Source organism: Callorhinchus milii, unplaced genomic scaffold, assembly GCF_018977255.1.
Source record: "Callorhinchus milii isolate IMCB2004 unplaced genomic scaffold, IMCB_Cmil_1.0 Scaffold1, whole genome shotgun sequence".
Lineage (NCBI taxonomy): Eukaryota > Metazoa > Chordata > Chondrichthyes > Chimaeriformes > Callorhinchidae > Callorhinchus > Callorhinchus milii.
Window position 1 is genome coordinate 17,275,673 of NW_024704742.1, and position 27,670 is coordinate 17,303,342.

The 27,670-nt window shown below is 45.0% G+C and overlaps 2 protein-coding genes across 2 annotated transcripts in view; both read right to left on the minus strand.

Annotated features, from left to right (window-relative positions):
* cpe (carboxypeptidase E) overlaps positions 1 to 8,994 on the minus strand; it is a 65,896-nt gene extending 56,902 nt beyond the window's left edge. The window contains exon 1 of the mRNA XM_042337604.1: positions 8,671 to 8,994. Coding sequence (XP_042193538.1) covers positions 8,671 to 8,944 — 274 coding nt within the window. The 5' untranslated portion in view covers positions 8,945 to 8,994. The remainder of the gene's footprint in view (positions 1 to 8,670) is intronic.
* A 14,655-nt stretch (positions 8,995 to 23,649) lies between these two features.
* Positions 23,650 to 27,670, minus strand: part of LOC103187166 (kelch-like protein 2) — a 54,126-nt gene continuing 50,105 nt past the window's right edge. The window contains exons 13-15 of the mRNA XM_007906547.2: positions 25,920 to 26,060; positions 25,690 to 25,833; positions 23,650 to 24,784 (exon numbers count right to left, since the gene is read on the minus strand). Of these exons, the coding sequence (XP_007904738.2) occupies positions 24,756 to 24,784; positions 25,690 to 25,833; positions 25,920 to 26,060 (314 nt within the window). The 3' untranslated portion in view covers positions 23,650 to 24,755. The remainder of the gene's footprint in view (positions 24,785 to 25,689; positions 25,834 to 25,919; positions 26,061 to 27,670) is intronic.

A 27,670-nucleotide genomic window follows, 5' to 3' on the forward strand; every position in this document is an offset into this window, starting at 1 on the left:
ATGCCCATTAAGCAGTCAGATAAAGAAGATGATCTTGTGTGACTGGCACCCATACCTTGAAAAGAACACAGAAGCATTGGAAATAGCTCAAAGACTAATGAGGATGATCTCAGCCTTAAGGGACTAAGTTGTAAAGAAAGATTCCTACATATTAGTTTATTTTTGCCAAATAATAGACCAACATGAAACATAATTCAGGCATTTAGAATAATAAACTACACAGATAAAGGTTATGTTAGCAGGATAACAACAACAACTTGCATTTACATAGCGCCCTCCATGCTGGGCAGCGTCCCAAAGCGCTTAACAATGGTGGAGCCCGATGCCAAGCCAAGGTGAGGGGGAAGGTGACTATAGGCACAGTTGAAGTGGAAAGTCTTCAGACGCAACCTGAAAATGGGGAAAGTGGGGGCAAGGCGAAGGGATTCGGGAGGGAGTTCCATAGCTTCACGGCATAGTGGCTGAAGGCATGACCACCGATGGTGAAGTGGAGGATTCAAGGGACAAGGAGAAGGCCGGAGCTAGTAGAGCGAAGGCATCAGGTAGTGCTGTGAGGAGCGAGGAGGTTGGAGAGATAGTGGGTCCCAGGGCGTGGAGCAAATTAAGCACTAGGGATATTGATAGGTCAGCAAAAGCTTACAGGCATTGAACTCCCCCCTCCCACCACCACCCACCCCAACACACACACACACGCATACACCCACATATACTCAAGGTGAAAGATGCATGGAATGAACTGCCAGATGAGGTACTGTACTTAATTCTGAAAGACTTGACAATGTCTTAAAAAGGGGCCTGAGCGAATATCTGTTGAGAAGGATGATCAAGGCTTTGAATATAGTTGCAGTTGGATTACCATAGGGATGGTAAAGGAGTAAAGAAATCTTGAATTAAGGGATCAATAGGAGGATGAATGAAAACATGACCTTTCTACAGCTTGTCACACATTGCACGCAATTCAAATATAATTGCTGGCATTCAATTTCGAGATAACAATTTCATGTGATTCTAGGAAAATGACGCACAGAACTTTGATTATGCAAGATTGAGGCAAACCTTTGATAAGCAATCACTTTCCTCCTAGACTGGTTTAGAATTGTGCATCTCACTCGGTTCTGGTCTAAACTGTGCTCTTCCCTGTTTGGTGTCCAACCCTTCCACTGCACAGCACCCCAATACATTATCCTGCGTGAAGAGCGCTATATAAGTGCAAGTTTCGCCCATAAGTATACAGTCAATTCACTTTACAGTCTATTCTGTGAAGCGCTTTGAGACGTTGAGAAGACATGAAATCAAGTCAAATGAAATCAAATGCAAGGATTATTATATTATTATTATAAATTGTTGTTGTGGCTAATCTGACTTTGTCCTTTTATCATAAAAGCATATTATCATTTTCAAAACTGTAAAGCTCCCCATTTGTACTATCCATTATGTTCCCAGATTGCTTTCCTATAGTTTTCGGTCTCGCACCACACTGGGTCAGACAGATATCGCACAACATTGTCTGACTGACATCATATAATATTGTCTGACTAACATCATATACCATTGACTGATGTTGTATAGCATCGTGTCTAACCAACATTGCACTAGTGTTTACCACATGTCTGTTAGTCAGACATAATTTAGCATCATGTCACTCAAACAAAATGTGGTGCGATGCCCACAGTGAAATACAATGTGGAACAATGTCTGTGATTTCTGTCAATCAGACACAATGTGAAGCATTGTATCATAATACTGCATTTGATTTTAGATTTTTTGCACTTTACAGTGAATTCAGTGAAGCACTCTGAGACGTTCTCCTAATGTGAAAGATGCAAGAATTATCACTGTTACTATTCTGAAATATTTCACCCACAAAATATATCAATTCACTTTACAGTATATTCTCAAAGACGTGGTAAGGAACTATATCAAATGCAATTATTATTATTATATCTATCATTCTCTAAGGGAGATTGATGAATCATACAAACATTTCTCTAGCCCAGAGTCTAAAGTTCTGAGAAAATAATCCTTGCAATTGATGTAGCAGGTCAGGAGGACATTTCAAAGCACTTCACAGAATTCACTGTAAAATGTAGTGACTATCTATTTTGCAGATGAAACCCAGCAGCCACTTTGAACACAGCAATGCCCCCAAAACAGCAATGAAGTGAATGAACAATCTTATCTGGTGTTTCTTAGCCAGGAAACTAGGAGAAAGTCCCTTCTCTTGTCAAACAGTGCCATACGATCTTTAATAATTACCTGAACAAGGAAAAAGGGACATCAGTTTAAGGTCTCATCCAAAGGATGGCACCTCCAACAAGGCAACTCCCCCAGGGTTACACTGAAGTGTCAGCCTAGACTGTGAGCATAATGTCCTAACATATAACCGGCTGACTCAGAGATCAGAGTGCTACCAATTAAGCCAAGCGGATACTGATTTGAGGTTTTTAAAATAATAAAGGGATTCGATGGGGTAGATACAGAGAAACTATTCCCTCTGGTGGGGGAATCCAGAACAAGGGGGCATAATCTTAAAGTTAGAGCTAAGCCATTTAGGAGTGAAATTCAGAGACAATTTTTCACCCAAAGGGTAGTGGAAATCTGGAACTCTCTACCCCAAAAGGCTTTGGATGCTGGATCCATTCACATCTTCAAGACTGAGGTGGATAGATATTTGTTAGGTCAGGTTATTAAGGAATATGGGGCGAGCACCGGTAATTAGACTTGAGGTACAGATCAGCCATGATCTTATAGAATGGCGGAACAGGCTCGAGGGGCTGAATGGCCTACACCCATTTCTAGGTTTCTATGATACCTGAGTAAGGATGATAGAACAAGGCATAAAAGCAAAGAGTAATATACAAGAAGGAAACGCAAATAAAAATAAAATAAGCTGGATACTGGATCAGTAGCAGTCAAATGCAAGCTCAATAACAACAAGGGGTCAGATTAATTTCTCAAACTTCCATCCAGAAAATAGCACAAAATTCATGTTTGACAATTCATTTCTCCCCGCCACCACCATATCATAAACAACGACAACAACAACTTGGATTTATATAGAGCCCTCCACGCCGGACGGCTTCTCAGAGCGCTTTACAGTAACGGATCCCGGGACCAAGCCAGGGGGAGAGGGAGGAAGGTGACCAAAGGCGCGGTCGAAAAGAAAGGTCTTCAGTAGAGACCTGAAAATGGGAAGGGAGGGAGCGAGACGAAGGGAGTGAGGAAGGCAGTTCCAGAGCCTCGGGGCATAGTGGCTGAAGGCACGGCCGCCGAGGGTGGAGCAGAGGACTCGGGGGATAATGAGGAGGTCAGACCCAGAGGAACAGAGGCAACAGGTACTGTTTTGAGGAGAGAGGAGGTCAGAAAGGTAGGGGGGTGCAGAGGAGTGCAGGGATTTGAATACAAGGGTGAGGATCTTGAAATCGATCCTCTCTGGGAATTACATGAAACCTTTCGTGTCATATTCCATGTTGGCAAATGTATTGTTCAGAATGGTGTAGTTTCCCCAATGTTTGGGACGAGATATAATTTGCTGGTTGGGTTGAACGTGTGCAAATGAAAGTGTAAAAGAGGGAATTGAAGTATCCTTAATGTTGAAATTAAACAATGAATAGGATTATAGAAATGGTATTATTATTAAGGAATATTGTAGGTCTGATTCTAGAATCCTTTCCATTGGTGGTTTATTCCATAATAAAGGGCCCATTTAATTCCTGTTTTTACACATGCATTTTGCACATAATTAACACAATATGTAAACTAGACCTCAAATAATGTATCACTAAAATAGTTTCACTAATACAGTCAGTACTTTGTACCATGAATACAATATCTCTCCAATATGATTAAAAATGAGCATTTAGCAGTCTTTAAGCAATTAAGATTCCCAATAACATTTTACAAAATTTTAATTAATTTCTGAATGGGCTTTCAATATTTGAGCTGTCGAATTCTAGACAAATGTTTCCCAGTGGTTTTGCGATCATAAAGCCCTTGACTGGTTGTTAAAACTAATACTACAGAAATAATCTCCATCGTCCCACATACACTACAAGTGTACTAGGCCACATTTCTAAATATATTTCTAAATAAATATCCTGGTCAACAAACCCCCAGATAAAATTGGGCATTCATTTCATTTGTGTGTTTGTGGAACATTGCTGTGGAGAAACTGGCTGCCATATTCACCTACAAAACACAGAGATACTAACTTAATCATGTGAAGCATTTTGGGACATTTGACAATGTGTTGTGGTGCTTTATAAAATGTGAAGATTATTGTTATTATAAATGCAGGCTCTATCTTGGCAAGAAAAAGGTCAGTCTGAGCACCAGTACTTGTGCAGGAGCACATGAACCAGCAAGCAGTCAGGGAAACATTTTTTTAGAAACTCAAAAGTATTGATCAGCAAGATGTAGCATCATAAATGCTCCAAGCCTTCCTAATTAATCTCTGTACGCCAATTTAAACAAGCCGAGAGGCCTTACATACATCTTCCTTAGCTTCTCGAGCAACACTGCAAAGCTGAATGTCCCTCTATGGAGATCATTAATGTAAAGCAGACAACAACCCCCATTGAATAATAATGGGTACCGCGCAGCTTGGAGAATAAAGGATCCATGTGTTTCTTTTCAGACTTCATTAGTAAAATTCATCATTTCTGAAAAGTCAGACTTCCTTTTCCAGAAAGGTACCTCTGGCTTCTGCTCTTAAAGGAATTTTCCACATAGCTACAGATTTCTGTGCCGTTAACAGCCACAGTGTTGAGCGATGTGAATGAACCCTTGGACTCAAGGTAATATGACATTATTTATCATATCACAAACACATTTTATTCAAACAAGCACCCTGTGTAATGGCTACATAATTCCGGGGAAATCAACAGGATCATAGACACAGATGTCAAGATATCGCCAGCAAAGGAGCCTGAATTTCATACATATTGTTTTTCTGATTGTCCTTTCCTCTAAACGGCCCCCCTCAACCCTGAATTTTTTTTTATTGAAACCCATATTATTTTTGATGAGGAAACATGCAATCATTTAGGGACATTTCCATACAAAGAAATTAAGAAAGTCTTAAATCGCAGAAGTCTGATTCAGAATTTAATCTGGAATGATCATGTTCTTATTTTATGAATTGAATGTACATTTTCAATCCACGACTATTTGTGGGACACTGCTGTGCGCAATTGCCCACAAATATACTGTCAATTCACTTTACAGTCTATTCTGTGAAGCGCTTTGAGATGTCGAGAAGACGTGAAAAGCGCTAAATCAAATGCAAGATTATTATCTTACAGTCGGTAGTTAAATTGTAAAATAATAATCCATGCATTTGATACAGCATCTTATAACGTCAAAATATCTCAAAGAACTTAGTATTAATTATAGTAATCCTCAAAACACAAAACACTGCAGATGCTGGAAATCTGAAACAAAAACAGAGAGAGCTGGGAAAACAGCATCTATGGAGAAAAGAAAGTGAGTCAACATTTCGGGTCCACGACCCTTCGCGTTGGGGCATGTTGGGAGGAGAGGTTTTTAGGGACAAGTTGAGAGGGGGAGGCAGAACAAGGAAGACAAAAAAGACAAAGGAGAGAATGTGTTAGTTGATGGGTTAAAAATGTAAAAGTGGTGTAAAACAAAAGGGGGGGTGGATTGAAACAAAAATGGGGAGAAGAGGTGTTAATGGAGCAAAACACGCAACATGCCAGAGACAAAAAGTGTCTGAGATGATGATTGTAATGATAACAGAAGATAACTCTTCCGGTAACAGAAAAAGGGGGAGGGGAGAGGTGAGATAATAATCCTGACATTTGATATCACGCCTTTCACATCAGGAAGACATCTCAACACTCTTTACAGGACATTCTGTAAAGTGTAGTGACTATGTACTTTGCAGGCAAAAAAATTGCAGTTAATTTGTGCACTGCAATGTCCTACAAACAGCCATTAAGTGAATGACCAATTTTATCTGGGGGATTCTTGGCCAAGAGACGAGGAGAAACTTCCTTCGCTTTTCAAATAATGCACCAGATCTTTAGCGTCCACCTGAACAGACAAATTAAATAATTTGCAAAGCTAAGCTGTGTCTAGGGCAGAGTGGATATTGTGAAAGGCTGCACCATACAATACTATGACCTTCAATGGCATTTTACACACATCTTACATTGTTCTCCATTTCCAGCTGTACAGATAAGCCTTTTCCCCATTGAATGAGTCTAGGCTTTCCTCGGAAATGCTGCTACATGTTTTTTTCAATGTGTATCTAAGATAACCATTTCTTTTCAAGCTTGAGGCAGCACATATTATTCATGATAATTGTAAATGCATAAGGCATACTGTTGTTCAGAATTTAAAAAAGTGTTCAACTGAGATGGTTCTATATAAAGTGTTAATCCATATCCCCTCAGTTTGCTATTTCCTCATAACCAGGACATAATGTATGAAATGGTGCTCGTGAGCATTTGCCTCTTCCTCTTTCCCTCCCTCCTCAAAGAGGACATTTTGCTACGTGCAAAATCTCGTCACGCAAAAACAAAGTGGTTGGCTACAGATATCAAAATAGTTAGGGGGTAAGAATGCAGAAACATTTAACAACAATGATCTGAAAAGAAATCAGCATGGGAAGAATCAACAGGGAGGGACCCTTGCAAAAATAACAGCCACAACCCAAATCAAAGTCAGCTGTGGATATCTGGAAAAGAATTCGTTGGGAATGATCATATAATATAGTTTCCACCGTTAGGTAGACTCCGGGGCAAAGTGAGGGGGTGGGGGGGGGTTAGGAGCGATGTGTACAGACAAGAGCACAGTGCTACACTGCTAATGGATGCAGGTTACACCAGACCCAGACAAGACAGCAGCGGTGTGCAAGGACTGCACTGCTGATATATGTAACATTAGTCAAACCCAATGGTTTTCTGCCCCTGTATTATTATTATTATTATTATTATTATTATTATTATCATTGTAGGATTAGAAAACACATGGAAGCCGCTTGGTACAACCTTATCAACCATTGCCAGACAGGGCTGTGGTATCTGTTGATGTTAATGTTTAAACCCCAGGAAGAACAATGATGTAAAACATTCCCAGTAAATATTTACAATCGCTCTATTTTTTGTCAAATAAACACATTTGTAATGTAAACATGACGAGTGGGCATTTGCGGCTGCAAATGTGAGCTGTGAGGAGGAACTGTTCTCTGGAGAAACCGCTGAAAAAAAAACAATGGGAAGAAACAGCGGCTGAAATATGATTTTCACCATCTTCTCCTGTGGCTTGATCGGCATTTAACAACAACAAATTACATGTCTATGGCACATTTCACGTCGGAACGACGTCCACAGGCGCTGGACAGTCAAGCGATTTGCAATGTATTCCATCGATCTGCATTTTAACCCATGAAATCAACACAGGGGTTGCATTTATCCAGTAAGTGGCCTGGTTTGGTTGATCGACAGCCAGGTTTAATGGGGCTGCTCTTGGGGAAGAAAAAAATTGGGAATTTGGACCAGGAAGTGTGTGAGTGTGGGGGTGGGCAATGCTTCACTGCCATCCTTTCTCTCCATCACCAGCAGCAAAGTGAGTGAGTGAATAAGTGAGGGAGGGAGTGGGCGAGTCAGTGAATGAGTGAGGGAGGTAGTGAGTGAGGGAGGGAGGGAGGCAGAGGGAGGGAGACAGAGGGAGGGAGGGAGGCAGAGGGAGGGAGGGAGGCAGTGAGGGAGGGAGGGAGGCAGTGAGGGAGGGAGTGAGTGAGTGAGGCAGTGAGGGAGTGAGGCAGTGAGGGATTGAGGCAGTGAGGGAGTGAGGCAGGGAGTGAGGCAGGGAGTGAGGCAGTGAGGCAGGGAGTGAGGCAGTGAGGGAGGCAGGGAGTGAGGGAGGCAGCGAGGCAGTGAGGGAGGCAGTGAGGCAGGGAGTGAGGCAGGGAGTGAGGCAGTGAGGCAGGGAGTGAGGCAGTGAGGGAGTGAGGCAGTGAGGGAGTGAGGCAGGGAGTGAGTCAGTGAGGCAGGGAGTGAGGCAGTGAGGCAGTGAGGTAGTGAGGCAGGGAGTGAGGCAGTGAGGGAGTGAGGCAGTGAGGGAGTGAGGCAGGGAGTGAGGGAGTGAGTGAGGCAGTGAGGGAGTGAGGCAGTGAGGGATTGAGGCAGTGAGGGAGTGAGGCAGGGAGTGAGGCAGGGAGTGAGGCAGTGAGGGAGGCAGGGAGTGAGGCAGGGAGTGAGGCAGTGAGGGAGGCAGTGAGGCAGGGAGTGAGGCAGGGAGTGAGGGAGTGAGGCAGTGAGGGAGTGAGGCAGGGAGTGAGTCAGTGAGGCAGGGAGTGAGGCAGTGAGTGAGGCAGGGAGTGAGGCAGGGAGTGAGGCAGTGAGGCAGTGAGGGAGTGAGGCAGTGAGTCAGGGAGTGAGGCAGTGAGGGAGGGAGGCAGTGAGGGAGGGAGGCAGTGAGGGAGGGAGGCAGGGAGGGAGGGAGGCAGGGAGTGAGGCAGGGAGTGAGGCAGTGAGGCAGTGAGGCAGTGAGGGAGGCAGTGAGGCAGTGAGTGAGGCAGGCAGTGAGGCAGTGAGGGAGGCAGTGAGGCAGTGAGGGAGTGAGGGAGTGAGGCAGTGAGGCAGGCAGTGAGGCAGGCAGTGAGGCAGTGAGGGAGGCAGGCAGGGAGGGGCTGCCGTGCTGTACCTGCTTGGTGGCTGCCCGGCTGGTCTGACATCTCGATGACCAGCAGCTCTCGCCCCTCGAAGCTCCTGCCCACCGTGTAGATGCGGCTGATGCTCGGACACTGCAGCCACACACCGACCAGCGCCTCCCGCAGCTCCGGGTAGCGGTGATACTCGAAGGGGATGGTGTCGGGGAGCGAGTCCGTCCCCGTGTTGTCGGCGGCCATGGAGACCCCACTCCAGGCAGAGGACCCCCAGAGCAGAGAGCAGCTCAGGAGGAGAAGGCTCACAGTCATGTCTGCACCACCACCACCACCACCAGCCCTGACACAGCACAGCACAGCCCTGACACTGACACTAACACAGCACAGCACTGACACTGACACAGCACAGCACTGACACTGACACAGCACAGCACTGACACTGACACAGCACTGACACTGACACAGCACAGCACAGCACAGCACAGCACTGACACAGCACAGCACTGACACTGACACAGCACAGCACTGACACTGACACAGCACAGCACTGACACTAACACAGCACTGACACTAACACAGCACTAACACAGCACAGCCCTGACACTGACACTGACACAGCACTGACACTGACACAGCACTGACACTGACACAGCACAGCCCTGACACTGACACTGACACAGCACTGACACTGACACAGCACAGCCCTGACACTGACACAGCACTGACACTGACACAAGCACTAACACAGACAGCCCTGACACTGACACTGACACAGCACAGCACTAACACAGCCAGCCCTGACACTGACACTGACACAGCACAGCCAGCCCTGACACTAACACAGCACTGACACTAACACAGCACTAACACAGCACAGCCCTGACACTGACACTAACACAGCACTAACACAGCACAGCCCTGACACTGACACTAACACAGCACTAACACAGCACAGCCCTGACACTGACACTGACACAGCACAGCCCTGACACTGACACAGCACAGCCCTGACACTGACACAGCACTGACACTGACACAGCACAGCCCTGACACAGCACAGCCCCTGTGACACTGACACAGCACAGCCCTGACACAGCACAGCCCCTGTAACACAGCACAGCCCTGACACTGACACTCCCTCTCCCTCTCTCCCCGCAGTCGGGGCTGAGCTGCTGTTTCACGCGATCCTCTCCTGTCGCCCCGAACAGTGCAGTGAGAGCGAGTGACAGACACCGAGTGGGGCAGCGCCGACAACTAATGTAATACTCACAGAGGAGGGGCTGTGTCACCGCCTGACCAGCCCCCCCCCCCCCCCCCCACACACAGCCCCCCCCCCCCCCCCACAGCCCCCCCCCCCCCCACACACCCCCCCCCCCACACAGCCCCCCCCCAACACAGCCCCCCCCCCACACAGCCCCCCCCCACACACAGCCCCCCCACACACAGCCCCCCCCCACACAGCACCCCCCCCCACACACACACAGCCCCCCCCCCACACACAGCACCCCCCCCACACACACACACACACAGCGCCCCCCCCCACACACACAGCACCCCCCCCCACACACACACACACAGCGCCCCCCCCCACACAGCACCCCCCCCCCACACACACAGCCCCCCCCCACACACAACACAGCACCCCCCCCCCACACACACACAGCACCCCCCCCACACACACACACAGCCCCCCCCCCCCACACACAGCCCCCCCCCACCACACACACACAGCCCCCCCACACACAGCCCCCCCCACACACAGCCCCCCCCCACACACACACAGCCCCCCCCCACCACACACACAGCCCCCCCACACACACACAGCCCCCCCCAGCCCCCCCACACAGCCCCCCCCCCCCACACACACACACAGCCCCCCCACACACACAGCCCCCCACCCACACACAGCCCCCCCCCCACACACACACACAGCCCCCCCCCCACACACACACAGCCCCCCCCACACACACCAGCCCCCCCCCACACACACACAGCCCCCCCCCCACACACACAGCCCCCCCCACACACACACACAGCCCCCCCCACACACACACAGCACCCCCCCCACACACACACACAGCCCCCCCCCCACACACAGCCCCCCCCCCACACACACAGCCCCCCCACACACACACAGCCCCCATCACCCCACACACACACAGACCCCCCACAGCCCCCACACAGCCCCCCCCACACACACAGCCCCCCCCCCCCCCCACACAGCCCCCCCCCACACACACAGCCCCCCCCCACACAGCCCCCCCCACACAGCACCCCCCCCCACACAGCCCCCCCCACACACACAGCCCCCCCCCACACAGCCCCCCCCCCACACAGCACCCCCCCCACACAGCCCCCCCCCCACACAGCACCCCCCCACACACACACAGCCCCCCCCCCCACACAGCACCCCCCCACACACACACACAGCCCCCCGCCCCCCACACACACACACAGCCCCTCACACACACACACACAGCCCCTCACACACACACACACAGCCCCTCACACTCACACACACACACACACACAGCCCCTCACACACACATACACAGCCCCTCACACACACTCACATACAACCCCACACACACAGCTCGTCACACACACACACACACATACAGCTTCTCACACAGAAACACACACACAGCCCCTCACACACACACATACAGCCACTCACATACACACACACAGCCCCTCACACACACTCACATACAACCCCACACACACAGCTCGTCACACACACACATACAGCCCCTCACACACACACACACACATACAGCCCCCCCCACACACACACAACCCCCCCCCCCCACACACACACACACGCAGCACCTCCCCCCCAACCACACACACACAGCACCTCCCACCCACACACACAGCACCCCCCCCACACACACACCCCCCCCCCCACACACACACACACACAGCACCCCCCCCCCCACACACAGACACACACACACACACTCACACGCACAGCCCCTCACACACACACACAGCCCCTCACACACACAGCCCCTCACACGCACACACACACACAGCCCCTCACACACACATACACACAGCCCCTCACACACACACACACACACACACAGCCCCTCACACACACACACACAGCCCCTCACACACACACATACAGCTACTCACATACACACATACAGCCACTCACACACACTCAGCCCCTCACCACACACACACACACACACACAAACACAACCCCTCACACACACACACATAGACACATACAGCCCCTCACACACACACATACAGCCACTCACATACACACACACAGCCCCTCTCACACACACATACAGCCACTCACATACACACATACAGCCACTCACACACATACAGCCCCTCACACACACACACACACACAACCCCTCACACACACACATACAGCCCCTCACACACACACATACAGCCACTCACACACACATACACACACACACACATACAGCCACTCACATACACACATACAGCCACTCACACACACGCAGCCCCTCACACATACAGCCCCACACACAGCCTCCCCCCCCCCACACACCTACAGCCTCACACACACACACACATAAGCCCCACACAGCCTCCCCCCCCCCACAAACACACAGCAACAACAAAATTACATTTATAGAGCGCCTTTCACGTTGGGAGGACGTCCCAAAGCGCTGAACAGTCAGGTGTCGGGTCCCGCACATGGGGAAGGGGTGGTGTAGAGGTGAGGGAAGGCAGAGGGGTGGGAGGGAGACCAAAGGCACGATCGAAGAGAAGAGTCTTGAGACCGGCCTTGAAGGAGGCAAGGGAGGAACCGAGGGGAAGGGACCGTGGGGTGGAGTTCCAGAGTGTGGGGGCAGAGAGGCTGAAAGCCCGGCCACCGATGGTCGGGCGGGAGACATGGAGCAGACCGGAGCCCGATGAATGGAGGGAGCGGACAGGTTGTTAGGAGTCAGCAGGTCAGAGAGGTAGGAGGGAGTAAGGCCATGGATGGCCTTAAAGGTGATGCCGAGGATCTTGAACTCGATCCTCTGAGGGATGGGGGACCAGTGGAGTCGGGTGAGGGTGGGAGTGATGGAGTCATGGAACCTGGTGCATGAGAGTACACGAGCTGCAGAGGTTTGGATGATCTGCAGTTTGTGAAGGGAAGAGTTGGGAATGCCGATGAGGAGGGAGTTCCCGTAATCGAGCCTTGATGTGACGAATGCGTGGGTGAGGGTTTCGGCAGCCTGAGGGGTGAGGCAGTGACGGAGTCTGGCAATGTTGCGGAGGTGGTGGTAGGCAGTGCCGGTCATGGCGCGGATGTGGAGGAGAAAGGACAGTTCAGGGTCAAACAAGATACCCAGGTTCCTGACTGGCTTAGTGAGGTTGAGTGTGCAGCCGTGGAGGCTGATGCTGCCAGCGCCCGAGGTGCGGAGGCGCTGGCGCGAGCCAATCAGGAGGACCTCGGTCTTGCTGACGTTGAGTTGGAGAAAGTTGGCCCTCATCCAGGACTTGAGGTCAGGAGGACACCAGTAGTCCTGGAGTTGAGGGTGGATGCAGAGAGATAGAGTGGTGTGTCATCCCCATACATGTGGAAATTTACCCTATGTCTGCGGATGATGTCACCAAGATGGAGCATGTAATAATAATAATAATAATAATAATCCTTGCATTTGATATAGCGCTTTTCATGTCAGGAGGACGTCCCAAAGCGCTTCACACTGTAAAGTGAATTGACTGTATATTTGTGGGAGAACGCGGCAGCCAATTGCGCACAGCAATGTCCCACAAATAGTCGTAGATTGAAAATGACCAATTTATTATTGTTTTTGGTTTTGGAGGGATTATTATTATGTAGAAGATGAAGAGGAGACGACCGAGGACAGAGCCCTGAGGACCAACACACGAGACAGTGCAGGGGCTGGAGGATAAGCCGTTTGTCGCGACAAAGTGGAGGCGGTGTGAAAGGTAGGACCACAGCCCCACACACACAAACAGAGTCCCCCCCCACCCACACACATAGTCTCACACACACACACAGCCTCCCCCCATATACACACACAGTCCCCCACACACACAGCCTCCCCTCCCCCCCACACACACGCAGCCTCACTCCACACACACACACACAGCCTCACTCGCTCACACACACACACAGCCTCACTCGCTCACACACACACAACCTCACACACATACACACACAGCCTCACTCCACACACACACACACACACAGCCTCACACACACACACAGCCTCACTCCACACACACACTCGCACACACAGCCTCCTGCACACACACACACACACACACACACAGCCTCCTGCACACACTCACAGCCTCACTCCACACACACATATTACATATATATTATATACAGCCTCACTCCACACACACACACACACACATATATTACATACTGCCTCACTCCACACACACAAAGATTTACTCCACACTCAAAGCCTCACTTCGCACACACATAACCTCAATCCACGCACACAGCTCTCAATCTACACACACACAAATCAACAACAACAACAACAACAACTTGGATTTATATTATATAGAGGCCTCCACGCTGGACGTGTCTCAGAGGGCTTTTTAAAGAAATTAAAAAGATATCAGATTTTTAAAAAGAAATCCCTCACTCCACACACAGAGAATTAAACAAACATGAAAAATAAAGCTATAAAAGGGTAGGAGTGAAAGCAGAGAATTGGGATTACATTTCTAAGATTTTTGTTGCTGATATTTTATCCCAGCAAGATATAAAAATCAATTGATTTTCAAATTGACAATCTATTTTCCAACGTTTGAAAAATTGACCATCACAGCAAATAGCAGGGATTTGATAGTCTGTCCAAGTGCCTCTTTTTCAAGTGTTTGTATAATCCTGTTTTAAATGCTATTTTTGACTCAACTTTACTTGTGGTAACACAATCTGCATTATAACACTGCTTTAAAAAATTCTGATCATTTTTATATTTCCGAGATATCAAAGGGTTTATGAAAGAACAAGAAGTCAAAACCATTTCAGGATAGGACAGAGAAAAATTGATGAAGAAAATAAAGCAAGGAAAATAAAATAACAAAGGGCAATATACCAGTGTGTAGGAGCAATGGAACATATTCCTTGTAAAAGCTTTCTTAAATACATTTCATACTTGACCTTATTCTGTATACTTGTAAGAGACATTCATATACTAGTCGCTAAATATAGCAGCCTATATTTAGTGAAAAGATTTCTCCAGTGATTGATGGACGATAGAAATCAGTGCACACACACAACGCCACCTCGGTCATAATACAATAGGATCTACAACAGCCATATTACACAAAACCCAACTGGGCCATTGCAGTTTTCAATTGTAAATCATTACCATGTGATTGACATTTTTATTACAATTCTTTATTATTTGGTCAACCAAGTGCCTGACACCCATCAACTTGCTTAAAGCTTTATATTACTGAGAATTTGACATGTGCATGGGAAGTTCCCTTGAATAGAAAGCGCACTCTCTCTCCTAGAAGGCATAAATACAGTTCACTTAATTCCAGAAGGTTTTAGTGCAGGTTGGCAAAATATTGGTGATTATTGGTGAAACCACAGTGTTGGAGAACTGCTGTAGTGTAACCAGCTAAAGCCACGTAACTTGCTGTTGTCAGTGCTACCTGTAAGCTTCCAGCTACTTGTCTAGCTCGGACCACACTCCCCATTAGAGTTTTGACTTGCATAGTTAACCGGAGCCAAGTGGAAGTAATCCATGCCCCAAGTGATTGATCTGTTCCTCCAAATGTTGCTGATGAGCCAGAGATTCATCCTTCAACAATGCCTTGAAGAGAGAGAGAGGCTGGGAGAAAAAGGAAGGAGCAGTCCAGACGATACAGTGAGGCTCGTGTCAAATCCAAGAGATCGCCCACAAATGCACAGTCAACCCACTTTACATTATATTCTGTGAAGCTCTTTGAGCTGTTTCAACAACGTGATAAGGTGTTACATTAAATGCAAGGATTATTATTATTATTACTCCAGACCTGCCTGGCTCAAAAACTGGACTACTGAGACCATCACAGAAGATCAACTCAATCCCAACACTATATCAGCTTGGAGCCAACAAGCAACGATAGCTTTCTCTTTCTCCAAGAGGATATAAGTCATGTAACAGAACACCCTATTTTGGAAACAGCACAAGCACGTAACCAAGTCACAGCATGTAACTGCAAGGGACATGAGGACTGAGTTTAATAACCACAGCTCTGGACACTGCAACAAAAAGGGGGCAGACAGTTTAGGAAAGAGCAATTAGCTAATCACCAATATCAGAGAAATTTGCTATTAACAACTGGATAAGCTAGGGCTTTTCAGGCTTACAACGAAATATTAAAGAAGAGGCATATATGCTAAATGGAATAGAGAAAGTGAACCTAATAATGTCAGATACTCAAAGGCGGCAGGAGAAGAAAGCACACGGTTGTGGCAGGCACTTTTAGGACAAACACCAGGAAGTATTTCTTTACACCGTTGATCAACAAGTGAAAGGAAAGGTGCTTGTGGAAAAGACCCCACTGGACTGGTTTAAGAAACAACTTGTAAGGTGGCTATTCAATAAGACTAAGATCAGTGTGCTGAAGAACTTTCTTCATCCACTCTGCTCTTGTGAGCTTGTAAAACCATTCAGAAATGTGCTAGATGTCTGTCAGGCTGCCCTTTCCTCACAGCCATGACATGAGTCGTGTCGGTGCCTGAAGAACTCTCTCCCTCCATTCTTTATTTTTCAATAGGGATTAACTCCAGCAGTAAAGAACTAGTGCTTTTGAAGTAAAAAGAGAAATGTAATTGATTATTAAAGGGAAAATTTCATTAACTCTTCTTACTCTTCTGCTATGTTGTCTGACTTTATACTTAACTGGTGATTATGTTCCTACGAGTGTTGTTTGGATTAAAAGGTTGTTCTTCCTCAGTTTCTAATGGAGCTACGTGACAAGTGCTTGTCAAGTTGTGCCTGACCCTCATTGATTTGATGTCATTACACCAAATACGGCTACTTCTGTATTCATCCTGCATCCAGTCCACAAAGCCATATGGGCCAGAGCAAAAGTAGGTACAAAACTATAACTACATGTTTTTGGGTTGCGGCAGCTCTTCTTATAAAATGTTAAATCTTTGCTGCACCATATCCTTCCTCTGTAGAGAACAGTGAAGACACGGGAAAAAAATATTGAAGAGAGGTTGTTGACTGGTCATTTCAGTGCATCCAGTAAAGTTAACCCAAAACATCAACCTGACTTTTAATATTTATATTTTTAGGGGCCACCACACAGCAAAACCAACTCATTGACCCTGGAAAAATGTGTTTGGAAGTACAAATCTCCAAGTTTAGTGCAATTTTCATGACATCATAAATGGCAATAATAATCTTGCATTTGATATAGTGCCATTCTCAAAGCACTTCACCGAAATTTAGTGTAAATTGTAGTGCCTGTGTAATTTGCAGGCAAAATGTAATAGCTAATGTGTGCACAGCAACATCCCACAAATAGCCATGAAAAATGAATGATCCGTTTCTCCTGGGGCATTGTTGGCTAGAGCACCGGGAGAAACTCCTTTCTCTTTTCAAAAAGTGCTATGGAAATTTTAATGTCAACCTGCAGGCAAACATAAATTATGGACCTAATCTTTTTAAATTGCTATTGAATCAATATTCTCAATGTGGAGGCAATACAGCATTTATCTGTTCATTATCTCATATACTGTGTGTCTATAAGAGTATGTTATATGCCAGTTAACAGTCTCTCTCTGTTCCCTGGACACAAACAGGGCCAATAATGACCACACAGAAAATTCTGCATGATCTTTAATGAAGGATAAATCCCCTCAACAGCTATTTTAAATGCATATTTCTGGCAAATCATAACTTTTTAAACAATGGGATTAATTTTGCAACATTCCAAAGAGAAATAGAGGGACTATTCAATTATTCAATCAATTATGGTATTTTATATAAGGTATTGATGGAAGATTTACTTTTATATCCTCCTGGAAGGAATAACAGCAAACCAACGTTTTCTTACATATTCTCAGTATCTGGACATTATTGTCCATCCCTGGTTGCCCTGAGCGGGTTGTGGTGGGCTTTCTCTTTAACCTACAGCAGTCATTGTGATGATGATGTTCCATGACAGCTTTGGTAGGGAGATCCAGGGAACCAATAATTGTCTACCAACCTGCCTTGCTCATCAGTGAAGTACATAGTTATAGAACCTCCTCCACCCAGCAAGGCAAAACGCATTGAGGGTAGTGGTCCTAATTGAAAAATACCATGAAACTTATCAGCTTGTTATTATGCTTTTCATTTACGTTTCAATAGATGCAATCGTGTACTTCAACCACACAATAAAGTTTATTCGCTTCAAGTATAATGCTCTGATTGCTACCTTTTGTATCAGGAGCCACTGCTGTCAGGCCTCTATATGTCTTGCTGGGAGTGGGAGTGTGTTGGTGGTGGGTGATTGACAGTGGTGCTGTACACTGATGGCTGGGCAATAGGATGTGAATGGAGCTCCGAGCAATGGGTGGTAGGAGCTTTGTCGAGCTTTATATCTCCTTGATATCAAGAATCATTTCCCCATCAAAATACAAAAGGACATTTTGTTATGTCTGATATTAAAGATTTACTGTCTGTGTCCCAATGTTCTTCCAGTTATCTCTGTTTTACCCTGTAATTTGTGCTTTGAGTCCCCTGATCCCTGTGACAAGGTCTAGAGCTGTGGATAGATTGAGAGGCAATCTTGGATTTTGAGTGTATAGATGCTATACTATTATTGATTTGCATCAAGTCATCTCACAATAACAGTAAAATGTTCTCACTGACGCCAGTGCAGCAACAAAAGCAGTTAGTCTTAGATGACTAAGAGTTATTGCATTCACAATGCAAATCGCCTCAGAGCATTAACCTGAATTGTGTAAACAATTCTCTGGTGCTGGTTGCCTCTCCACCCACACAATGACGCACGAGATGAAACATCATCTAACCAAGCGGATCTGTGGATAATCTGTGAAGGACAATCGTCTTTTTATGGTTATAACATAGTGCATCTCTCTTTCCACCAATATGCATAACACAAACAAGCACTCTGTGACTCTAATCTCCAAAAGGCAGTTATATAAACAGAGAAAAACCAAACATTGTTCACAGAGATACAAGCCCTTCTGGAGAAACCATGGATGAGATTCTACGCAATATTCCTCAAAATTCTCCTGTCTGATTTTATATAACCTTTTCGGAGATTTTTTTCCTGGAAATTGTGCAGTCTATTTTTTACACAGGATCTGCAGCTGGTCTGTGCTAAACATATTAAATAGTGGTTACCTAATAGTTTTGTCACCTATTGCATGAGGTACATGCTATTTAAACTATGAAACTGTTAAAAGAGGTAGAGTTGTAGTTAAATTAGTTACATTCCATCTTTCCATTAGTAGTTGAAGTGAAGTAGTGTGAGAAATTATTTCTCAACCATTTTGGTCCCTGTGACCAGCTCAGTTTCTTCTTAAAATGTGAACCGTTAGCAAATAGAACCAAAGAAATCAACAGCACAGAAGAAGGCCATTTGGCCTATTGTATCTGTGCTGCCTCTTTGAAAGAGCGAGTCCTTTCAGTGACATTTACCTGCACTTTCTCCAGACTCTGTCAGAGCCTGTAAGGACACTCAATCAAAGACTTTTTGGTGTATGGACTGGCTGTGAGGTTATTATGGTCCAGCAGCAGGACTTGGCCAGCACCACAGCCTCTCCCTTCAGGCCACTGAAACCCTTATCCATGCATTTATAACATCTAGGCTCAACTACACCAACTCCCTGCTTGTCGGTCTTGCCCCTCCACAAGCTGCAGATCATCCTGAACTCTGCAGCTTGTGTCCTCTCTCGCACCAGGCTCCATGACCCTTTCACCCCAACCCTCGCCCGGCTCCACTGGCTCCCCATCCCCCAGAGAATAGAGTTCCAAATCCCTGTGCTCGCCTTGAAAGCCCTCCACAGCCTTGCTCCTTCCTACCTCTGTGACCTGCTAACGCCACATCAACCTGTCCGCTCCCTCCGCCCAGCAAGCTCCAGCCTGTTCCACATCCACCGGCCGGTCCACTCCACCATCGGCGGACGGGCCTTCAGCGTCTCTGTCCCCATCCTTTGGAACTCCATCCCAGTCCCTTCCCTTGTTACAATTCCTCAGATGAAATTGGTCATTCACTTCATAGCTGTTTGTGGGACATTGCTGTGTAAAAATTAGCTGCATTATTTGCCTACAAATTGCAGTCACTACACTTAGATTAAATCCTGTGAAGTGCTTCCTCCCAGCGTGAAAGGCGCAATGCCAAACCAAGAATTATTTATTTTATTATGTATATTGAATGTCACTAATAATTTGTGAATTCATGTATAAAGTCACGTCATTATTTGAATGGCATTATTAAATAACTTTAAGCATGTGAACAGCCAGTCCTGATATTAGCAACATCAGTCATTAAATACCTGAATCTAGGATCCCAAAGTAGCCTGAGAAGAAACTGATGTGTCAGACTTTTTTCAGTTTGTAAAGGTAATTCCTCAATAATTCAGTTTAACCTGTTTTCCCGAATGATTGTGTATTTACTGTGCAGTATGTACTGTAGATAAATTCCTGAGGCATTTCTTGCTGTGCAATTTACACAGAAAAATCTGAGGCAATTGAAGTAACTGTACAATAAATAGAATACAGAATACCAAGTATTTTTCAGAAAACTATATAATCATATCTCATTGAGTAGCAATAATAGATGATCCCCACTGAGTATGTTTTTTAAAGTAGAAGTTCAAATTGGTCACGACTCATGGGAGGGTTTTTTATGAATTGCAGAATCTATCAGTATGATTGTATAGCCAAAGATGGAGTGTAATATCCTTTACTTTATCATGGTTGCTAGATTTCCTTTTTATATGTTAATATTTGTCACAGACATCTAGGAGTATTACTGTGTCTGAAGGTTTTATTTCTCTTCCAGTTGAGGATGGTTAATCCTTACATTTGTCTTCAGTCCGTGCATTACTTGCTTTGGCACTGATCATCATGTTTTGCTTGGGAAAAATCATAAGGAAAATGGGGGAGAACTTTCACCTGGGTCTAGGTTTACTTTATTTTCTTAGCATCTTAGAACATCCAGAACTTGCCAATTTTTAAATACAGTTTAATTTTGAAGCCAGTTTATTTGATGTTCTTTTAAGAACTACAGAAAAGTGATTTCAAAGTTAAGAATTAATTCAATAAATTACCAAGTTCTGGGCTGGAGCCCAAGGGGTGGGGGCGGAAAGATAGCCGAAAGTGTGGTCAAAGAAGAAAGGCAAGGGAAGGGGTGAGGTGAAGGGTCTCCAGGATGGAGTTCAGTAGTGGCGGCAGATAGGTGGAGAGCCCAACCACTGAAGGTGGGGTGGACTGGGTGGGGGACATGAAGCAGGCCAGAGCCTGTCAAGTGGAAGAAGCAGTCAGGTTGATAGGATTTTAGTAGGTCGCAGCAGTAGGGTGGGACAAATCTTGGAGGGATTTATAAGTGAAGACAATCTCTGGGGGATGGGAAGCCAGTGGGTGAGGATGGGTGTGATAGGCTTTTGAAACCTAGTGTGGGAGAGGACATGAACTGCAGAGTTCTGAATGGTCTGTAACTTGCAGAGGGAAGAGTTGGGAAGTCCAGCGAGCAGGGAGTTGGTGTAGCCGAACTTGGATATGATGAAAGCATGGATAGATGTCTCGGCGGCCTGAGGAGAGAGGTAGTGGTGGAGGCAGGCAATGTTGCAGAGGTGGAGGAAAACTGAACATGGCAAGGCATGGATGTGGAGTTTAAAGAACAGTTAAGAGTCGAACAAAATTCAATGGCTCCGTGAGGTGGAGTGTGTATCCAAATAGATTGATATTGTTAGTGCCTGAGGTGAAAAGGCGCTGATAGGAGCCAAGCAGGAAAGCCTCTATCTTGTTGAATTCAACTGGAAAAAGTTAGCTCTCATCCAGGTATTGATATCCAATAAGCAATTGGTCCTGGAGTCGAGGGTGGAGTCAGAGATAGTTTGGGATCATTCAAAACATGTGAAAGTTAACCCAGTGCCTCACGATCACATTTCAGAACATGAGGATGTAGATATTAAAAACAGAAGATAAGCGCTTTGAGGAATACCGTACATCACAGTGCAGGGGCAGCAGGAGAAGCTGTTGGCAGATTACAAAGTGGATAAGCTGGGATAGGTGAAACCAGATAAGGACAGAATCATGAAGGATAGAATGGGCTACATTGTCAAAGGCAGTTGAGGTCAAGAAGGATGACATTGCAGCAGTCCCTGCAGCACTGCACTGCTGTCAGCTAAGATTGTGAGTTCAACTTCCCACAAATGGAGCTTAAAACCACAAATCATGGAGGAGGTGGGGGAAGAGGTTCATACCTCCTGCCAGGCTTTAGGAATAGATGGTAAAATGTGATATTTCATAACAGATTTGATATGTTCAAAAATGTAAAAAACTGAAAATGCAATCTTCACCCTATTAACTAGTGGCAGTGACAAAGACAGCGAGAGGGTGACCTATATTGTCTCACCCCATTTAAAAATCTTTACACTCACTCTTTTTCATGGTGAGAACAAGTTCAGGTGTGCGAGCTATTTCTCATAACTTAGAAGTTGTTTGTTGCTCCTCTCTGAATGCTTTTCCTTATTATTTTCCTTATGATTCAATATCTTTTGAAGGTAGGGTGCTCAAACAAGAACATTTCAGATTCACATTCATCAGTAATGTATACAATGATCGATTTGTTCAACTTGAATTATAGCCAAATGCCCTCAAAATGCAGCCTGGTATTTGATTAGTAGCTTTGCTGACAGCAGCTTCACGGTATCTGGAAACCTTCAGTCAGTGACCAATATTTGCACTCAAGTGAGGTTTCTTCTTCACCTTTCCTGATGGACAGCTCTTTATTTTGTGCACGCTGAGGTTTTCTGGTCTAATACCTTACATGTATTTATATTGCTAGGCTGACACCACAGTACAATGTGGGGGTGGAGCCTGCATTGTCAGAGGACCTGTCCTTCAGATGAGATGAAAGGCGCTTTACAAATTTAATTTTGTAATGTATGTTAACCCGAGGCCCAGCCTGCCTGCTCGCTGCAGTAGGGAAACGTGAAGTTGCAGCATCATATTTTTGCCACAAGACAGGAGGCTGCTGTAACAATGTCAGAACTCACTTGGGAGCCTCTGGTGTCTGCCATCAGATATTACAACAGTACCTCCTTCAGCAGCAAGAAGTTGCATTTATATAGCACATTTCATGTCAGGAGGACATCCCAAGGCACTGGATTTGTCTTAGGATGTCTAGGGTTTGCACCCAAGATGGGGGTTGGAATCAAGAAAGGTGGAGGGCAAGGGTGGGAGGATGACTGAAGGCACGGTCAAAGAAGGTCCTGAGACGGGAAACATTTGTGGAGGTTGGGCATGCATACGCAGAACCATCACATCTCTGGTCTATTGGAGAGTGACACTATGGTCACACACCCTACCCGTCACCTCATAAGGTGGGAGGTTTTTCTGCTCAGCCCTCTAAAAGACCAGAGGCTTCTGCAATGTAAGATGCTATATTATAGGGCAAATTATCCAAAGTAAGTACTTACAAGAATTTCTAGAATGCAACTAGTCTTGCGTTAAGTGCAGTGACAAGTAAAACGGAGTCCTTTATTAACATTTTGCTTGGGAAATGGCTGGGATATTGACAGCATGGCTACTTAAGTGGTAGTGACAAGTTGCATATTTATTAAAGTCAAAAGATCCTATTTCTGTAACCATTCTGTTCAAGTTTGACAGATATTAAAGGGGTAATTTTTATTGCTTAAAATTGTACCAGAATCTCAGCCTCTTTAAAATTAATTCAATCAATGTAAGATTTCCAGAAACAGTTGTAAACAACTACGTTACATTCAAAATTCTTTGTTGTGTGTTGCTTTCTACTTTCCCCACCTCCAAATTTAAAAAAAAACAGAGAAGAGATTTACAATCAAACACAATAGAAAGTTTTATTCAAACAATAATTTAGAAGGATGCAGAAACAGTTTAAAATTTTCTCCCCCAAAAATTGAAATTAATTCCTCAGAATGTTCATATCCCTTACAGCATTTACTCAAAATACTGAACAAAATTGGCAAGTATTATTCAAACCAGCAGCAAACCTAACCAGTACATAAATGTACGGTGTATCAGCGAACACATCATGCGATTCAGTGAAAACGCACACACTTAACGTAAACCTACAAAACTGCTCTTCATGCCGAAAGCTACTTCAGGTAAAGCAAGAGACACAAAAAAACAGGAATGCATCAAAACAGTCATGATTTAATAGAAACAGTGAGTAAAATTGTACAATCAAAATCTTCCTGTACTTGTTAACTGCATGAATTTTTTTCTTAAAATGCATTTAAAAGTTTTGGTACAGTCATGATTTTTTTTTCTTTTCTTTCAAAAATGTCAATTTAGTGCTGAACACTTCTTCCCTACAAATAATACTGTCCTCGACTAACAGTTTTCTTAGTGCCAAACCAATAACCTATAAGTTTACTCAAGTCTTTGTGTGCTGCACCAACTGCAGGGGGTCGACAAAATTATGATCTTGTAACCAAAAGAAAACCGTTGGCACCAAACACATTGGCCTCCACAGTTTGACGTATTAATTGCCACTGCACAATATTTAGCCGTTTCCTTGTTTTCCTTTTCACAAGGTTTGTGTGTGATTGTTTATCCGTGGCAACCGCAACAAAGTACTGCATTGCCTTATGCAATACCTTCAAGTCTATTTTACCTGACCTATGTCAGTGTTTCTCTATATCAACTTTTAGAAGTCAAATCCTACGCCAGGCTTCATTCCAGCATGACTCGCTGATGGCTGTAATGTAGCTCCTTTCCATGTAGTGCTTCTGTTCCAAGTGCAAATCATCGTAATCTTCTATTCCTGTTGACAAGACATGGCTGTCTGGCCTCTTCCACACTGCTCTAAATGCTCGCTGCTAATGTGCCAATTAGCAAGGAAGTGCTAAAAAGTTGAGCTACTTCATGAAATAACCATTTCATCGCAGAATCCAGTCTTCACTGCGCATGTTCAGTCATAAAGGCTTGTCAATCACTGTAACACCTAGAGGGGAGACAGAAATGGTCTCAGTTATCAGGAGTCTTGGGCAGAGCCAACGTGGGAGGCAGTTTCTCAAAGAATGGCGGAATGAACTGCAAGTAGAATTTTCACATCGACAAAATGGGGGAGGGAGTGGGGGGGGGGGCAGAAACAAGCAGTTGCAGAGACAAAACATTCACAGAGTTGTGGAAGCAGAATATCAGAAACCCCATTCACAAATGTATACAGAGACAAGACATCAATACACTGGGGCCCCATTCATAGAACTGTAGAGTCCCATTCACACAGGAGACAGGACACTGGAGTCCTATTCATACAGCCTGAGTCACAGTGCCAGCTTTCACTGACATTATAATTCAGCCGATGAGCCTTTAGGTTCTTCAGCCTGACAGAGCACCTTGCAAAGGCACAGCACTCCATCCTCGGGGGAGGAAATAAGGGGCATTTGTTGTAAACTGATGCAACATATCAACCAAGCACAGGACAGCCATGGTCAGGACATCCTGCACTCCAGCTCATGGACAACTGTGCGGTGCAAAGGAACCTGCATTTGGAATTGTGAGGGTTGTCCAGCTCCAGCAAGAACAGCATAAAGTTACATTCAGACTTGCAGAGTCCCATCAGGAAATTCTCATCCACCAAACCACAACTTAAAACACAAAACACTGATTTATTCTACCCAGACAATGATATTGGCACCAATATCTTTTTTTAGATCAAAAAGATGCAATGGGCTGTTAGGGCTGTAGAGGGCACTCTTCCACACAAATACAGAAAATGTTTCAAATCGAGTCTTCTAAAGGTGTGGCTTATCAGCTAATTCCAAGGAATTCGCTACTGCTAAAAAAGTAAAATCTATTGTGAAAATGGTTATATTCAGTTTGAAAGGAAAAAAATCAGCGAATTACCTGCATAACTTCTTCCTGTGCTCATACACTGTGGTAGAAGTAGCCATTTATCTAACACTGGGTTGTAATATTCCACGGATGCAAGGTTACAGGAACCATCATCTCCCCCGACGACGTACAATAGACCATTCACTGTGCACACTGCTTCAGGGGGGGAAAAAAAACAAGTCAACCCACGCGTGGACAGCGTGTGTAAATCTACTAATAGATTCTTGGCTCACGCATCCTACCTGCATTCCTCCTGCACATGTTCATGTCTGCAACCTGCTTCCAGGAGTTTAAAGAAGCATCGTACATTTCCACACTTTTCCTCACCAGTGGGCCATCGTGACCTCCAACAGCATAGAGCAAACCGTTCAACACTCCCACCCCTGCAGCAAAACAAGCAATTTCCACTGATCAACCTTCAATTGCAGAAAGATTGACAAGCTGTACATCGATTTTCAAACCGTCAAGAACTCAACCGAATGAACACTGCACCATTACTGCTTAAAACTCATCGAATAAAATAGAAATCGAGTGGACAGCGAATTTGAAACACTCCAAAATAAAATCACACAAACACACATTTGAAAATGTAAAAGATTAATCTTTGAGGATGGAGACTTCATAAAAGAGAGTCATTTTAAAGAGAATACAGTGATAGCTTATTGATTTTCAATTGATTTATTTCAATTCATAATGACCACTTTAAAATTATTTGTATTTTTTTTTAAATGGAGGACCAAGTAATGGGTTTTGCTATAAATTTGTGTCCACTTTGCATATGCATTTGGCTATCGACTTAACTAAAGAACAAAAAAGAGTCACTACACATCGCCGTATATCCTGTAAATGTTTTGAGATATCCCTTGACATGAAAGGCACTATATCAAATGCCAGATTATTAATGGAACACACCATAAAAATGCCACAAATTAGCAGGATTCAAGGCAACATTGAGCAGGATTACTGAAGAGCATTCACGAGGCATTACATTTTGAAACTAATCAATGTTTGGAAATCACGCCTTTGCGTTTGCTCCCAGGGAGTAAACCTTCTCAGTAAAACATTTCTGTAAACACTATTTCCTTCCTGACACCGTTACACATTCTCTCGTGTATCAATAACGTGTGCTGGAAATTAGTGGCGATGAAGTAATTACTCCAGGGTATTTAAAATACTGCCCAGCAATGGAACAGTAAAATCAAATAAAAAATCTTAACTGGTAGAGAACATCTTTTTTTGTTGCTTTGTGCATATCTGACAGTCAGATGTCTCCTTGAGCCAGGGAGATAGATACTCCGTTGGCATCAGGTCTATGCATGCCAGGATACAGCACTACAGGGAATCCCGGAGACTGGCTTTGGAGGCTGGCCCAGCTGGCAACTGGTAGATGCCCATCCCAAGATGACTAGCAGCTGGGAATGCTTCCTGACTACTGTCCAACAAACAGGATTCCCTGCAGAACGTTCCCCAAAGTACCCACCAGTGCAGTGCTGCTCCCTGGTGCAAAGTGAAGCCCCCAAATAGAAGATCTCCACAGGCTGAACCTACAAGAACCAAAAGGATATCCTGTGCCAAGCAAGAATAGCTTGCATTTATATGGTGCCTGATCAACATAAACTATCCAAAGGTGCCGTCAAGGTAATTGCTAGTGTAGTGACTCTATTAGGAACCTATTTATACAACTTGTTTTAAAACCACTACATATGTGGCAAAGTATGTTCTATAAGTATTCTATTTATAGAAATAACACACAAAACAGCAGCTTGAACACACTGCATTGAAAATAAAATTTGGTTCAAGAGAAATACTGCAGTGTAAATACAGATTTAAAGTATTGACGTGAAAAAATGAAAGCCACAAATTATTTTTCTTCAACTGACATGCAAAGGGATACCTTAACAGAAGTAAAAGCTTTTTCAAAGATAAATAAAAAACAAGGTTAGTATTTTCAAGCAATTCAGAAAGTGGGAAAAATGGGCAATTTGTGTTTTTT